This window comes from Mobula birostris, chromosome 28 (genome assembly GCF_030028105.1).
Source record: "Mobula birostris isolate sMobBir1 chromosome 28, sMobBir1.hap1, whole genome shotgun sequence".
Taxonomy (NCBI): Eukaryota; Metazoa; Chordata; class Chondrichthyes; order Myliobatiformes; family Myliobatidae; genus Mobula; species Mobula birostris.
This window is the reverse complement of record NC_092397.1, coordinates 42,863,568-42,881,154: the sequence shown is the minus strand read 5'-3', so window position 1 is coordinate 42,881,154 and position 17,587 is coordinate 42,863,568. Positions and strand designations below refer to the sequence as shown.

Here is a 17,587-nt window from a genome sequence, read left to right as displayed (position 1 = left end):
GTTCCTTAATTAGCAATTAGCATTATTGAGCGTTATCTCAGCAATCAGCAAAGATATGACCTCCACGGTCCCAAAAATAAGCATCTATAAGTAAGTTATTCCCTTCGCTTTTGCCACGTCCCCACTAATGTGACTAGTTACCATATACACATAATAAATGCCCAGCACAGAATAGAGGGCTCCTACAATTTGTAATGTTTCTCTTTCATTAGCTCTTAAGAGGCTTAACGAGGTAGATGTGGACTTGTTGGGGTTCCTGACTGTCTCAAAGTAAGGGATCAATCTGAGAAAAGGTGACAAGAAATTTCTTCTCCCCAAAGTTATTTAATCATTGCAGAAACCCAGTCGCTGAACACTTTCAAGACTAGATCTGTTTTTATTTATTATGGGAATTGGGTTTGTTCAGAACGATGGTGCTGAGGTAAAAGACCAGCCATGAAATTATTGAATGATTGAACAGGGGTGATGGGCTGAATGGTCTACGTTTGCTTCCACGTCCTATATTCATATGTTCCTGAAACTCTTTGTGCATTGCAGTCTTGATTCATTCGATGGGTTGATTCCATTCGACTTTAAAACTCCAGCTTCAACATCCAGCTCAAAGTACCTAGGTAAGAAAAATTACACAACTGATTGAAGAGTTTCAAAATTATAATATGATCAAAGTGCTGTGGAGTAGAATTATTATTTATTTTGGGCTCACCAGATGAGCAACCTGGATCCCTGCAAGTTGTAAAACGCTGAAATACATGAGTCCTTATCAGGCTGGGTTTGGATGTAACTAGAGTGGAGAGATCGGCTCTCAGTTAGATACTATTGACGTTAATGAATTAGAGGAAGGAATGAAATGTAAGGTTTCCAAGTTTGCAGATGATACACACGTGGGTGGAAGAATGTGTTGTGAGGAGGACGCAGTGATTCTGCATTCTGACATAGATAGAATGATTGGCTTAGGGGATATTTGGGGTAATGCACCTCTGGAACCAAAAGGCAAGTTATTATGGAAATGGAGAGAGACTCTGTGTGAGTGAAATTCAGAGGAATCCAAGAGGTGAAGTGCCACTTAGAGCATCCCAACAAGTTGCATCTCCATCTGGTCTGGGAGCAGCAGAACATCGGACTGGTCGTCCCCTCAAAGGATTTGTGAGAATGGCCGAGAGGATCATAGGGTCTCCCTACCATTCATCGGGGACATGTATCAGGAGCACTGTGTTCACAGGGCCCTTCGTATTATTAAGGATCTCACCCACCCATCCAGCTTCCTCCTTAACTTTTTACCATCAGGCAGGAGACTCCGATGCAAAAAGACAAAACCTCCAGGATGGGAAACAGTTTCTTCCCTCAGGCCATTAGGCTTCTGAAGTCGCTGCCGTGTCACATTCAAAGTGTCACCGGTTAAACTGTTCTGTACCTTACAATATTTAACTTGTGCACTTTACTTTGTTTAATTATACGTAATTCATCTGTAGATTTTAGCCTTACTTTCATAAGTTATTACGTGTTATGTGTGTTATGGGTACTTGGGTGCTTTACACCCTGGTCCAGAGAAATGTTGGCTCGTTTGATGGTAAACATGTAAATAGCTAAATGACAATAAACTTGACTTGAATCAGAAAAGGTTGGTACGCGGATCCAATGTGTAGTTAAGAAGGCAAGTGGCACTTTTGCATTTATTGAAAATGAACCATGATATTATTTCTGATCCGAATGGTAGATTTCTATTGGTTAGTGGTCTACTATTTAATAAAAAGGTAGTTTTGGTTAATGTTTATGCTCCTAATATGGACTGTCCGGAATTTTATAAATCATTATTCAATCAGTTCCAGAATTTGAATGAGTTTTCATTGATCTGGGGTGGAGATCTTAATACCTGTTTGTCTCCAGCTTTGGACCGTTTGGCTCCTCTACGGACCTTACCTAATAAATCTGCAACTTTGATTAATTCATTCCTTTCTGATTCTGGGTCGACGGACATTTGGCGTTTTTTGCATCCTCAGGAAAAAGATTTTTCTTTTTTTTCACATGTTCACCATTCCTATTCAAGAATTAATTATTTCTTTGTTGATTCTCGTCTTATTCCTTCAGTGATTAAATGTGATTATGACTCTATAACCATTTCGGATCATGCTCCACTTAAGCTTTCTATTAAAATTCTGGCCAATATACAAAATAATAGACAATGGCATTTTAATTCGCTGTTGCTTCAGGACTCGGACTTTGTTAACTTTATGAATGAACAGATTGATCTTTTTTTTACAATTAACTATACAGAGGATATTTCTGTTAACATTCTTTGGGATACTTTTAAAGCTTATATTCGTGGTCAGATTATCTCGTATTCTGCTGCTTTGAGGAAGAAGCTGAAGCAGGAGGAGTTGGTAATTGTGGACAAGATTAAGGAAATTGATAAGAAATATGTTATAGCTCCCTCTGAGGAGTTATATAAACAAAGAACTGAACTTCAAATGGAACACAGTTTATTACTTTCGTCCTCGATTGTAAACCAATTAAAGAAAACAAGAAGCGAATTTTATGTACACAGTGACAAAATTGGCAAACTGTTGGCTAATCAATTGAAGTTTAATTATGCTAAATCTCAAATTAATCAGATTTATAACCAAAATGACCGACTGATACTTGATCATGTGGGCATTAATCAAACCTTCTGTGATTTTTATTCTTCCTTATATCAATCAGAGTCTCCTGGAGATTCTAAATATATGAATGATTTTTTAGATAATCTAGACTTCCCTGAGATTTCACAGGATATGTCTTCTATGTTAGATACTCCCATTACCACGGATGAGATTAAGAATGTTATTTTCTCTATGAATTTGGGGAAAGCTCCTGGCCCTGATGGGTTTACTGTAGAATTTTATAAATATTTCACACCTTCATTAATCCCTTGGTTCTGTAGGGTTTTTGAGGCTTCATTAAAACTTGGTAAACTTCCTGAATCTTTCAATAGAGCGTCAATCTCTCTAATATTAAAGAAGGATAAAGATCCTGCTCAATGTGCATCTTATAGACCAATATCTTTATTAAATGTTGATTCTAAAGTTTTTTCTAAGTTATTAGCAAATAGATTAGAAAAAGTACTTCCTTCTATTATTTCGGAAGACCAAACGGGTTTTATTAAAGGTCGTTACTCTTTTTATAATATTCGCACACTGTTAAATATTGTTCATACTCCCTCACAAAATGTTCCTGAGTGTGTTATCTCTTTAGATGCTGAGAAAGCTTTTGATAGAGTAGAACGGCCTTATTTATTTAAGGTGCTTGAAATGTTTAATTTTAGCTCGAAATTTATATCCTGGATTAAACTGTTATAGCATTCTCCTGTGGCCTCGGTCCGTACTAGCTCTTTAAGTTCACCTTTTTTCCCTCCTTTTCGAGGTACTCGACAAGGTTGTCCTCTTAGTCCTTTATTATTTGATATTGCATTAGAACCTCTTGCAATTGCCATTCGAGAATCTCCAAATATTACTGGGATAACTCGGGGCTTAAAGTCCCATAAAATATCACTCTATGCTGATGACTTACTTTTATATATTTCTAATCCTCAAAAATCCATCCCTGCTGTTTTAGAGTTATTAGCACAATTTGGTCTTTTTTCAGCTTATAAATTAAATCTTAGTAAGAGTGAACTTTTCCCGATTAATAAACAACTTCCCTGATATCATAACTTTCCATTTAAATTGATTAATAATTATTTTTCATATCTTGGGATTAAAATTACCTGTAAATACAAAGATTTATTTAAGATTAACTTTTTACCATTAATTGACCATATTATTCAACTTTCATCTAAATGGTTTCCTTTATATTTAACTTTGATTGGTCGTATTAATGCAGTTAAGATGTTTTTTTTGCCAAAATTTTTATATATATTTCAGGCATTACCAATCTTTGTTCCAAAATCTTTTTTTGATAAAGTCGACTCCAAAATTTCTTCATTTATTTGGCAAAATAAAAACCCGAGACTGGGTAAAATACATTTACAGAAAGCTAAGAGAGATGGAGGCTTAGCATTACCTAACTTTAGATTTTATTATTGGGCAATTAATATTCGACATATGAAATTTTGGTTACTTGACCAGGATATACTATCCATTCCTAAATGGGTAGCATTGGAATTACAATCTGTTCAGGGTTATACACTTGGCTCTATTTTAGGTTCCTCTCTTCCTTTTGATTTGAAACGCCTTAAACAGGTGTCTAACCCGATAGTTAAATATACCTTACGTATTTGGTTTCAATTCAGAAAATTTTTTGATCTTAATCAACTTGGGTTAGCGTTTCCTATTTTAGGTAACATATTTTTTCTTCCCTCTTTTACGGATCGTGTTTTTCAAATTTGGAACACTAAGGGTATTTCACGGTTTTTGGATTTATTTTTAGATGGTTCCCTTATGTCTTTTGAACAATTATCTAATAAATATAATTTATCAAGAATACATTTTTTTAGATATCTACAAGTTAGAAATTTCCTAAGTACTATACTTTCTTCCTTTCCAATGCTTCCTCCTACATACATTTTAGATACTATAATTAACCTTAATCCATGTCAGAAAGGTGCATCGGCTATGATTTATAATATTATTATGAAACTTAGGAATGCTCCATTTGATAAGATTAGGTCAGATTGGGAACAGGAATTGGGGTTTATCATTTCCGTGGATGACTGGGGGCAGATTTTACAATTAGTCAATACTTCCTCTATCTGTGTTAAACATTCCCTAATTCAATTTAAAGTTGTTCATAGAGCACATATGTCCAAAGATAAATTAGCTCGCTTTTACTCTCATATTAATCCTTTTTGTGATAGATGTCCAGGGCAGATAGCCTCTTTAACTCATATGTTTTGGTCTTGCCCTACTCTGGAAACTTTTTGGAGAGACATTTTTAATATTATCTCCAAGGTATTGAATATAGATATCTCTCCTCACCCTATTACTGCTCTCTTTGGACTACCTAAAATTTCCAGTAATCTTTCTCCTTCAGCCCGTAGAATGATTGCATTTCTTACTTTAATAGCGAAAAGATGTATTTTACAACATTGGAAAGAGCTTAATGCTCCAACTACCTTTTTTTGGTTTTCTCAGATGATATTATGCTTGAATTTGGAGAAAATTAGAAGCAATCTTTATGACTCCTCATTTAAATTTGAACAGACCTGGAGATCTTTTATTCAATATTTTCATTTAATGTAATATACACCCTTCTTGTTTTTTTTTACTGTTTTTAATGGAGGTCGGGATTGAGGACGTGATTTTAAGTTTTTTTAACTCTGTTTGGTTTCAAGTTAGCCCATTGCTTTGCTTTGCTTTTAGTTAGTTGCACGGTGGGTTTTTTTTGGGGTTTTTTTTTCCTTTTCTCTATTGATATATATATAAAAATTAGTATACTGTTATGTTACCTTGGTACGTTATGTTTAAATTACATTGTTTGTATCATTTTTTTTGTATTAATATCTTCTGTAATTTTATTATATTCTAACAGTGTATTAGTGCCTATATGGCTTACCTTTTTGTATACTTATTCAATAAAAAGATTTAAAAAGAAAAAGAAAGAAAATGAACTGGAGTTTAAAAACAGAGAGTTTAATATGAGAGGATCATAGGGTCGCCCTACCATTTACGAGTTTAGGTTTTATCATAGTTGTATAACCTATTGTTGAGACTAAACCTGGAATACTGTACACAGTTTTGGTCTACTTACCTTAAAATGAAGTAGTATTTCCAGTGGTTTACTGCTTATGCTTGTTAGTTTTCGCTGATAGTTTACAATAAAATGGCTTTACAGTGGTACTTGTGATGAATCTTGTCAATAAGGGTTTCGGCCTGAAACGTCGACTGCACCTCTTCCTAGAGATGCTGCCTGGCCTGCTGCGTTCACCAGCAACTTTGATGTGTGTTGCTTGTCAATAAGTTTCTTTCTTCACTCTCCTAGTGAACCTGCTGTCAATGGAACTGACATATTTCATCAGCGGTCTGCTGTTTGCAGCTATAGTTAAGGAAAGGGTTTGGGACTACTCTTTCACAGTTGCACTCAGCCATATCCTGCTGACTTCAGCAGGTAAGAACTCCGATTTAATTATATCATGAATTGGAATATGAGAGTCATTTTATTATCAGCTTTAAGTACTATTGTTTTCCTCAGTGTCAATTATTCTAATTGCTCTTTGTTTCACTGGTGAGTATATCCTGGGCCACTGAGGTGGTGACCAAGAAATTCTTCATCAGTCCCTTTGTACGTGCCTATGAAGTATATCTGCCAGGGTTATGCAGAACCAGACAGAGGTGGCAACATGTGGCTTGGTGTAAAGGCTATACTTGTGCATCAACGGTCTCAAGTAATAAGTCAGAAAACATGAGAAGCTGGAGAAGCTGGGGTTATTCTCCTTAAAGCAATGAAGGTTGAGAGTTGATTTGATAGAGATGTACAGGTCTGTCACTAGTCAGGTTAAGCAGGAAGGGGTGGGGGACGTGTGAAGGGGGTTTCAAGGTCACGGGTAGAAGGAGATAGACGGAAAAACATTTCATGCAGAATACTTACACTTTTGAACTGATCAGCTGTCAGGGTGGTAAGAAACCATTTTCAAAAAGGAACTGGATAGGCAGAAAGGGAAATAATTGCCTGGAGTTTGGGAAAGGACTACGGGCTGCTCTTCTGGGTGCTGGTGGTGGGTAAATGGTCGTCCTCTACTCTGTGATTTGAATGAAAAGATGAGAACGATAAGATCGACATTTATTTACCTATTTCTGTATTCAGTAATGCTACACATTACTGTTCTTCATGGGCCTTAATTCAGAAAAAAGGGAACCCAATCAAAAACGTAATGTTTAATCTTTGAAATTGACAGCAAAGCCCCAACTTTGTTGGAAGTAGAAGTCTGCTGTGCCAAACCATCATGGCTGATGTATTATCCCTCTCAATCCCATTTATTTATTTACTCATATCTGTATTTGTTTGTTTGTTTATTTATTGATATACAGCATGGAGTAGGCCTTTCCTGCCCTTCGAACCGTGCCACCCAGCAATCTCCCAATTTAATCCCAGCCTAATCACAGCTCAATTTACAATGACCAGTTAATCTACTAATCGGTACAACTTTGGACTGTGGGAGAAAACCAGAGCACCCGGAGGAAACCCATGCGGTCACGGGGGGGAACGTACAAACTCCTTACAGGCAGCGTCGGGAATTAAACCCAGGTTGATGTTACTGTAAAACTTTTCCTAGCCACTATGCTACCGTGCTGCCGCATTCTCCTACCTTCTCCCCGTAACCCTCAACGCCCTTTCTAATCAAGAACTTATCAACCTCTGCTTTAAACAGACCCAGTGACTTGGCCTCCACAGCCATCTGTGGCAGTGAATTCCAAAGATTCACCATCCTCTGGCTAAAGAAATTCCTCCTCGTTTTGCTTGTTTTAAGAATCTTATGTCAAGGTGTGAAACACTACGAAGTCATTAAATTCGGGTTTCATTTCATTTACAGTGATGGTCGAATTTCCTTTAGTATGGCAATGGTGGTTGGCATTGGGTGAGTCTGAGTAGATTTTCTTGAAAAATGTTATAAACATGCTGTAGATTCTTTATTCAATTCACCTCTGAATAGTTACATCAGACTCTACTGGACAATGAGCTCTGAATTTCTTTTTGCAGCTTAACAGAGATACAATGCTGAAATGATGTTATCATAGTTAGTCATAGAGTCAGGCCCTTTGGCCTAAATTGTCTCTGCTGACCATGTTATACAGCAATCTACTCTCATCGGCTCATGTTTGGATCACAGCTCTTTAAACCTCTCCAATCCATGCACTTGATGGTTTTTAAATGTTCAATGGTTCAGTTTAATATCAGAGAATGTATACACTATACAACTTGAAATTCTTACTCTTCACAGACTTCCACGAAACAGTACTCTAGTAATTTTATATATTGCACTATACTGCTGCAAAAAAAAACAAATTTCATGGCATATGTGAGTGGTGATAAACCTATGGGTCTCTATTGTGAACTGAGAGCGGGAAGGGGGCAGGGAGAGGAGAATCATGGTTGGGAAAAGGGGAAGGGAGAGGGAAGCACCAGAGAGACATTCTGGAATGATTAATAAACCAATTGTTTGGCATCAAATGACCTTGCCTGTTGTCTCAGGGCAGGGTGTATCTTCACCTACAGCAAACCCCCACCCCTGGCACTCCTCTGCTTCCACCTGTCCCACACCCCTCCCATGGCGCTCCACGCTCACTATTCCCAACATCCTTTGCTCCTGACAGAGTTACAAACTCGCTCTCTGCTCCACATTGACAAGTACAGCACCGTGCAAAAGCCTCAGCTGTGTCTGTGTGCCTGAGACTTTTGCACTGTACTGTATCTGGCAGCTCATCCCAAATACATACTCACTGCCCTTTGCACTGAGAAGCTGCCCCTGATGTCCCTTTTAAATTTCTGATGCCTGATCTTAAACCTATTCCATCTTATAAAGTATTGTAAGACTATCTGTACAGTTTGTAGACCATGGTGATAGTTATGAGTTTTAACGACTGTGATTCTTCTTTTAGGTGTCGGTTTGTTGCTGATGATTGGTGATGGACAGTTGGTTGCACATTTCGTTTGCCGGAATAACCCCAGTTCCTCTTCAGTCAATGTTTGAGAGAGAATGGAGGAAACATGGCTGCAGACATCAAGGGACTAAAGAGAGCTCTACGACTGTGTGGACTGATACCGTATCTGTATTCACTTTAGTGTAAAAAAAAGTCGTGCTTCTTCAGCGATATCATATGCTTGAAATGCGACCCTACATTTTATCAGTGAGACGCGTTATTTTGTAGCAAGAAAATTATGAAAATCGGGGAATTGAAACAAGAGATGAATTTTACAATTTCATTCCCCTGCGTTATTCCGATGTTTCATTGTTCCCGCTTTCCAAGGTTCTCTTGAAAAGTGATGAGTTTGGAGATGATTTTAATTTTGCCCAAACTTATGTGCAGTTTGAACGGCTTGAAAAAGTTTGCTTTGAACATGCTCTTGATAAGGATTGCTAGAACAGAATTATCTCCGGTATAAGTTGAGACCTTGTAAAATGTGCTCCAGTCAGGCCTGCTTTCGTTCAGTTTGACTGTGCCATGTAGATGTGAAAACAAACTTGTGAAACTTTTAAACAGTGAGCACAAAAGGAATTAGTTGATTCAGATTTTCTTTTTATGTGTAGTATATTCATAGTTGTAAAGTAGAATTTAAAATACTCCCTAGAAGTGTTACAGTATTCATGTAAAATATTAAACTTTATTTCTATTTTGATGCAGAGTTTATAGACATGTATTTTAATAATTACAATAAACATATTACATATGTATATAATTTTTTCTATTTTGTATTATTTTATTTAGCGATACTGTATAGTACGGAATGGGCCCTTCCGGCCCAACAAGTTACACCACCCAGCAACTCACCTATTCAACAGTAGCCTAATCACAGGACACTTTACAATGACCAATTAACCGATGGACCGGTACGTCTTTGGGATGTGGGAGGAAACCGGAGCACCTGGAGGAAACCCACGTGGTCCCGGAGAGAATGTACAAACTCCTTGCCGAAGGCGCTGGAATTGAACTCCCAACTCTGGAACACCCTGAACTGTGATAGCATTGTGCTAACTGCTACACCAACATGGTGCCTGCCCTTCAACCCCTCTAACTTCAAATTTTAAATAAATAAAATATTACCCATTGCCGGTTTCTATATGGTGAGATTTAATCTACAAAGTTCGCAAATAAGATTGAAAGAGTACAGAAAAAAATTTACAAGGATGTTGCCAGAACTGAAAGACCTGAGTGAAAAGGAAAGATTGAACAGGTGAGGACTTTATTCCTTAGAACGTAGAAGACTGAGAGGAGGTTTGATAGAGGTATACAAAATTCTGAGGGGTATAGATAGGGTAAAGGTAAGCAGGCTTTTTCCACTGAGGTTGGATGGGACTACAACTGGAGGTGATGGTTTAAGGGTGAAGGTGAAAAGTTTAAGGGGAACATAAGGGGAAACGTCTTGACTCAGAGTGTTGTGAGTGTGTGGAATGAGCTGCCAGTGCAGGTGGTGCATGTGAGCTCGATTTCAAGAAGTTTAGATAGGTACATGGGTGGTAGGGGTATGCAGGGCTATGGTCCCAGTGCAGGTTGATGGGAGTAGGGAGTTCAAACGGTTCAGCATGGATTTGATGGGCCAAAGGGCCTTTTCTGTGATGCTAAGACCCCCTTCAATTTAAGGATTTTATTGAAATAGGCATGGATGATATGCTTGCCTCTCATGGGTCTGCAAAATTCCCATTTACAGTATCTGGCTTACTCATTTATCTGGAGTTTGAGATATCGTCTCAAATATAAGCAGAGTGTACAGACGGAACCGGGGAGTAGGCTAAGTATTCGGTGTGTTACATACCCCGTAACTGGGTTGCCAAACCAGCAGAAATGGACCACTTAGTTGGGGTCTGGATTCCTGGGACTAAGAAAGTTTTATTAAAGAAATAAGCAACACAGTACTCTAATCAAAAGGATATAAATGCAACAGTTCAGCAATGAATAAACACACATGTACACAGAACTAGGATAATTGGATCAATCAAGCTCTATCGCAATCTAGGGGTAAAATGATCAGTCATCAAGTGACACAGAGTTCCGTTTAATTCAGTTCGCAGTAATCACCGTTGTGTCGTTGGGGTGGGGGGGGGGAGAGAGAGAGAGAGCACGAATGAATATGCAAATCGGTTTCCAAACAGACCTTCGATATTCCTCGCAGTTAGCTTTCGGGCGAGCCCTTTGTAATAACTTCTGAGGTCACCGACTGTGACCCCTCCGTTCCAGATACGATCGTTCGTCTGTGGTGAACCCGGCACCCAGGCAAGGGCGGAAACACACACCAGGTTCCCGCCCGACCGTATCTTTCCACCCTGTGCGTCTATGGCTGGTCCCGTGACAAGACCTCCAAAAACTCCCACCAACTTGTGGGGGGGGGGGGGCACACCACTTCCAGGGTCTCGTTACCTCGTGGAGTCATGTGTCTGTTGCCTTAGCGAACCTGTCCCTTTTTATCCCCCTGCTGGGGTATCGCCTGTCCATCAACCTTCAAACAGTTCAGGTTCAAAGCCACCGGTCTCTGACAATACTCGGAATGGTGTCTCCTTTCGGTAATCTCTCTCGTCTCTCTCTTATTAGCATCTTGCATGTTCCCCCATTGTCCTCTTATTGGCATCAATCTTCTGATAACTGGTTCTTTTGTCACAGGCGGAGCTGTGGTCCAGGTCAAGAACGCCAATGGTCAGGAACATGGGTAGATTACAGCTGGAGCTAAAGTCCAAAGTGTTTGTATATTTCGGCTTGCTTTATTTTTATTGATGTGTATCATGTGAAAATGAAATAAAAATATTGGGGGATTAATAACATTTTATTTTACGTAACACTGAGTACATTTTTAGCAACATTCCAATGGTTTAATAGAAGACACACTCATTAGCCACTTTATTAGGTACAGGCGTGGAACCTGGAGTGGTCTTCTGCTGCTGTAGCCCACCCACTCCCAGATTCAACAAGATCTGTATTCAGAGATGCTCTTTGGCTCACCACGTGGTTATCTGAGTTACTGACACGCCCCTGAGAGCTTGGACCAGTCTGGCCATTCTCCTCTGACCTCTTTCATTAGCAAGGCAAATACATTAGAGGCTTTTAGGAGACGTTTGGATAGGCACATGGATGTAAGGAAGATGGAGGGGTATGGACACGGTGTAGGTAGGAGGGATTCGTGTTTGGGTGCTTTTGATTTACTTTTAATCTGGTTCAGCACAATATTGTGGGCCGAAGGGCCTGTTCCTGGGCTGTACTGATCCATTCTATTCCTGAAGACGGTAAACAGATCACATCGGGTTTTATAGAAATCTGACTGTTTTGTGGTCATCATAACTAGTTCCTTTAGGACTGGTCACGACACCAACCTTTCCCTCAATGTCAACAAAAGAGCTGAAAATTGACTTCAGAAGGGGTGGGGATGTGATGCACAGGCTGCTGCCTACATCAGTGGGGTTGAGGTTGAGAGTTACAAGTGACCATCACCAATAGCCTGAGTCAGTCCACACCAATGTCACGGGCAACGAAGCTTACCAACGCCTCCACTTCCTCAGGAGGCTGAGGAAGTTCAGCACAGTCCCATTGACATACCAATTTTTACCATACAAAGCATCCCGTCTGGGTGCACAATGCAGGAACTCTGCATGTGACCACAAGAAACCGCAGAGCTGTTGTGACCATAGCTCAGCACATCACAGGAACCAGCCCCGTGCCATGGACTCTCTTCTGTACTTACCCCCTCCTCGGTAAGGCAGCCAGCAGCACTAAAGCAAATGCAATAAGCGTATACGTCTCTGTGCGACAGGAGAACACACACAGTATAATAGTCTCTGCTTTGTTATTTCGTACATTATTATTGCACAGTATCCCACATTAGTAAACTATTACTGTATATATTATTATTCTGCACTTAGACCATAAGACAAAGGAGCAGAAGTCGGCCATTTGGCCCATCGAGTCTGCTCCGCCATTTTATCATGAGCTGATCCATTTTATCCCATTTAGTCCCACTGCTCCGCCTTCTCACCATAACCTTTGATGCCCTGGCTACTCAGATACCTATCAATCTCTGCCTTAAATACATAGAAACATAGAAACACAGAAAATAGATGCAGGAGTAGGCCATTCAGCTCTTCGAGCCTGCACTGCCATTTATTATGATCATGGCTGATCATCCAACTCAGAACCCCGCCCCAGCCTTCCCTCCATACCCCCTGATCCCCGTAGCCACAAGGGCCATATCTAACTCCCTCTTAAATATAGCCAATGAACTGGCCTCAACTGCTTCCTGTGGCAGAGAATTCCACAGATTCACCACTCTCTGTGTGAAGAAGTTTTTCCTAATCTCGGTCCTAAAAGGCTTCCCCTTTATCCTCAAACTGTGACCCCTTGTTCTGGACTTCTCCAACATCGGGAACAATCTTCCTGCATCTAGCCTGTCCAATCCCTTTAGGATTTTATACGTTTCAATCAGATCCCCCCTCAATCTTCTAAATTCCAACGAGTACAAGCCCAGTTCATCCAGTCTTTCTTCATATGAAAGTCCTGCCATCCCAGGAAGCAATCTGGTGAACCTTCTTTGTACTCCCTCTATGGCAAGAATGTCTTTCCTCAGATTAGGGGACCAAAACTGCACACAATACTCCAGGTGTGGTCTCACCAAGGCCTTGTACAACTGCAGTAGTACCTCCCTGCTTCTGTACTCAAATCCTCTCGTTATAAATGCCAGCATATCATTCGCCTTTTTCACCGCCTGCTGTACCTGCATGCCCACTTTCAATGACTGGTGTATAATGACACCCAAGTCTGTTGCACCTCCCCTTTTCCTAATCGGCCACCATTCAGATAATAATCGGTTTCCCTATTTTTGCTACCAAAGTGGATAACTTCACATTTATCCACATTAAATTGCATCTGCCATGAATTTGCCCACTCACCCAACCTATCTAAGTCACTCTGCATCCCCTTAGCATCCTCCTCACAGCTAACACTGCCACCCAGCTTCGCGTCATCCGCAAACTTGGAGATGCTGCATTTAATTCCCTCATCCAAGTGATTAATATATTTTGTAAACAACTGGGGTCCCAGCACTGAGCCTTGCGGTACCCCACTAGTCACCGCCTGCCATTCTGAAAAGGTCCGGTTTATTCCCACTCTTTGCTTCCTGTCTGCTAACTAATTCTCCATCCACATCAATACCTTACCCCCAATACCATGTGCTTTAAGTTTGCACACTAATCTCCTGTGTGGGACCTTGTCAAAAGCCTTTTGAAAATCCAAATATACCACATCCACTGGTTCTCCCCTATCCACTCTACTAGTTACATCCTCAAAAAATTATATGAGATTCGTCAGACATGATTTTCCCTTCACAAATCCATGTTGATTTTGTCCGATGATTTCACCGCTTTCCAAATGTGCTGTTATCACATCTTTGATAACTGACTCCAGCAGTTTCCCCACCACCGACGTTAGACTAACCGGTCTATAATTCCCCGGTTTCTCTCTCCCTCCTTCTTTAAAAAGTGGGGTTACATTAGCCACCCTCCAATCCTCAGGAACTAGTCCAGAATCTAACGAGTTTTGAAAAATTATCACTAATGCATCCACTATTTCTTGGGCTACTTCCTTAAGCACTCTAGGATGCAGACCATCTGGCCCTGGGGATTTATCTGCCTTCAATCCCTTCAATACACCCAATGACTTGGCCTCCACTGTTGCCTGTGGCAACAAATTCCATAGATTCACCACCCTCTGACTAAAAAAATTTTTTCGCATTTCTGTTCTGAAAGGGCGCCCTTCAATCCTGAAGTCATGCCCTCTCGTACTAGACTCCCCCATCATGGGAAACAACTTTGCCACATCCACTCTGTCCATGCCTTTTAACATTCGAAATGTTTCTGTGAGGTCTCCCCTCATTCTTCTAAACTCCAAGGAATACAGTCCAAGAGCGGACAAACGTTCCTCATATGTTAACCCTCTCATTCCCAGAATCATTCTAGTGAATCTTCTCTGTACCCTCTCCAACGTCAGCACATCCTTTCTTAAATAATGAGACCAAAACTGCCCACAGTACTCCAAGTGAGGTCTCACCAGCGCCTTATAGAGCCTCAACATCACATCCCTGCTCCTATACTCTATTCCTCTAGAAATGAATGCCAAAATTGCATTTGCCTTCTTCACTACCGACTCAACCTGGAGGTTAACTTTAAGGGTATCCTGCACGAGGACTCCCAAGTCCCGTTGCAACTCTGAACTTTGAATTCTTTCCCCATTTAAATAATAGTCTGCCCGTTTATTTTTTCTGCCAAAGTGCATAACTTTCCAACATTGTACTTCATTTGCCACTTCTCTGCCCATTCTTCCAATCTATCCAAGTCTCTCTGCAGACTCTCCGTTTCCTCAGCACTTCCGGCCCCTCCACCTATCTTCGTATCGTCAGCAAACTTAGCCACAAAGCCATCTATTCCATAATCCAAATCGTTGATGTACAATGTAAAAAGAAGCGGCCCCAACACTGATCCCTGTGGAACACCACTGGTAACCGGCAGCCAACCAGAATAGGATCCCTTTATTCCCACTCTCTGTTTCCTGCCAAACAGCCAACGCTCTATCCACGTATGTAACTTTCCTGTAATTCCATGGGCTCTTATCTTGTTAAGCAGCCTCATGTGTGGCACCTTGTCAAAGGCCTTCTGAAAATCCAAATATACAACATCCACTGCATCTCCCTTGTCTAGCCTGCTGGTAATTTCCTCAAAAAATTGTAATAGGTTTGTCAGGCAGGATTTTCCTTTAAGGAATCCATGCTGAGTTCTGCCTAACTTGTCATATGCCTCCAGGTACTCTGTAACCTCATCCTTGACAATCGACTCCAACAACTTCCCAACCACCGACGTCAAGCTAACAGGTCTATAATTTCCTTTTTGCTTCCTTGCCCCCTTCTTAAATAGTGGAGTGACATTTGCAATCTTCCAGTCTTCCGGAACCCTGCCAGAATCTATCGACTTTTGAAATATCATCGCTAACGCCTCCGCAATCTCCACAGCTACTTCCTTCAGAACACAAGGGTGCATTCCATCTGGTCCAGGAGATTTATCGACCTTTAGCCTATTCAGCTTCCTGAGTACTTTCTCTGTCGTAATTGTGACTGCGCACACTTCTCTTCCCTGCCACCCTTGAGTGTCCGGTATCCTGCTGTCTTCCTCAGTGAAGGCTGATGCAAAATACTTGTTCAGTTCCTCTGCCATCTCCTCATCTCCCATTACAATTTCTCCAGTATCATTTTCTATCGGTCCTATATTTACTCTCACCTGTCTTTTACTCTTTATATACTTGAAAAAGCTTTTAGTATCCTCTTTGATATTATTTGCCAGTTTCTTTTCATAGTTAATCTTTTCTTTCTTAATGACCTTCTTGGTTTCCTTTTGTAAGGTTTTAAAAACTTCCCAATCCTCTGTCTTCCCACTAATTTTTACTTCCTTGTATGCCCTCTCCTTTGCTTTAACTTTGGCTTTGACTTCTCTTATCAACCACGGTTGCATCCTTTTTCCACTCGAAAATTTCTTCTTTTTTGGAATATACCTGTCTTGCACATTCCTCATTTTTTGCATAAACTCCAGCCACTGCTGCTCTGCCGTCTTTCCCACCAGTGTCTCTTTCCAGTCAACTTTGGTCAGTTCCTCTCTCATGCCGCTGTAATTCCCTTTACTCCACTGAAACACCGACACATCAGATTTCAGCTTCTCTTTTTCTAATATCACAGTGAACTCAATCATGTTATGATCACTGTCTCCTAAGGGTTCCTTCACCTCAATCTCTCCAATCACCTCCGGTTCATTACACAATACCCAATCCAGTACAGCCGATCCCCTAGTGGGCTCAACAACAAGCTGCTCTAAAAAGCCATCTCGCAGACATTCTACAAATTCTCCCTCTTGAGATCCAGTGCCGACCTGATTTTTCCAATCTACTCGCATGTTAAAATCCCCCACAATTATCATAACACTGCCCTTCTGACAAGCCTTTTCTATTTCCAGTTGTAATTTGTAGTCCACATCCCTGCAGCTGTTTGGAGGCCTATAAATAACTGCCATCAGGGTCTTTTTACCCCTGCTATTCCTTAGCTCAACCCATAAAGATTCTGCACCTTCCGATCCTGTATCACCTCTTTCTAATGATTTAATATCATTTCTTACCAATAAAGCCACGCCTCCCCCTCTGCCTACCTTCCTATCCTTCCGATACACCATGTATCCTTGGACGTTCAGCTCCCAGAGACATGCATCCTTTAGCCAGGTCTCAGTGATGACCACAATATCATACCTGCCAATCTGTAGCTGTACAACAAGATCATCCACCTTATTCCTTATGCTGAGTGCATTTAAGTACAACACCTTAAGACCAGTATTTGATACTTTTTGCTTTGATTTCACTGCAACTTTATTGCACTTCAACTCATCCCAATGGCTACACATTTTCCCCATCACCTGCCTGTCTTTCCTGACATCTTTACTGCTATCTTAGATTTATTTCTGTTTTCCCCTTCCTCCGCTCTATCATTCCGGTTCCCATCCCCCTGCCAAATTAGTTTAAATCCTCCCTAACAGCTCTATTAAACTTTCCCGCCAGGATATTGCTCCCCTTCGGGTTCAGGTGTAACCTGTCCTTTTTGAACAGGTCATACTTTCCCCAGAAGAGATCCCAATTATCCAAGAATCTGAAGCCCTGCCCCCTACACCCGTCTCTCAGCCACACATTCATCTGCCTGATCCGACGACTCTTGCCCTCGCTAGCACGTGGCACAGGTAGCAATCCCGAGATTACTACCCTGGAGGTCCTGCTTCTCAGCTTCTTTACTAACTCCTGGAAATCTCTCTTCAGGACCTCCTCCTTTGTCCTATCTATGTCATTGGTACCAACATGTACCAAGACAACTGGCTGCTCACCCTCCCCCTTTAGAATATTCA

At 40.7% G+C, this 17,587-nt stretch overlaps 2 protein-coding genes across 9 annotated transcripts in view; one reads left to right on the top strand and one right to left on the bottom strand.

Moving 5' to 3' along the window:
* Positions 1 to 9,744, top strand: part of LOC140189050 (putative transmembrane protein 244) — a 28,081-nt gene extending 18,337 nt beyond the window's left edge. For 5 of the 8 annotated variants that reach the window (XM_072245751.1, XM_072245746.1, XM_072245750.1 and 2 more), the window contains 4 exons: positions 538 to 611; positions 5,953 to 6,078; positions 7,502 to 7,546; positions 8,568 to 9,741. In XM_072245751.1, coding sequence (XP_072101852.1) covers positions 538 to 611; positions 5,953 to 6,078; positions 7,502 to 7,546; positions 8,568 to 8,659 — 337 coding nt within the window. In that variant the 3' untranslated portion in view covers positions 8,660 to 9,741. Of the gene's footprint in view, positions 1 to 537; positions 612 to 5,952; positions 6,079 to 7,501; positions 7,547 to 8,567 lie in introns of all 8 variants that reach the window. The other 3 variants (XM_072245745.1, XM_072245747.1, XR_011883437.1) reach the window with 2 other exon arrangements.
* Positions 1 to 17,587, bottom strand: part of LOC140189264 (histone H2B-like) — a 621,074-nt gene that overhangs the window by 190,737 nt on the left and 412,750 nt on the right. The window lies entirely within an intron of this gene.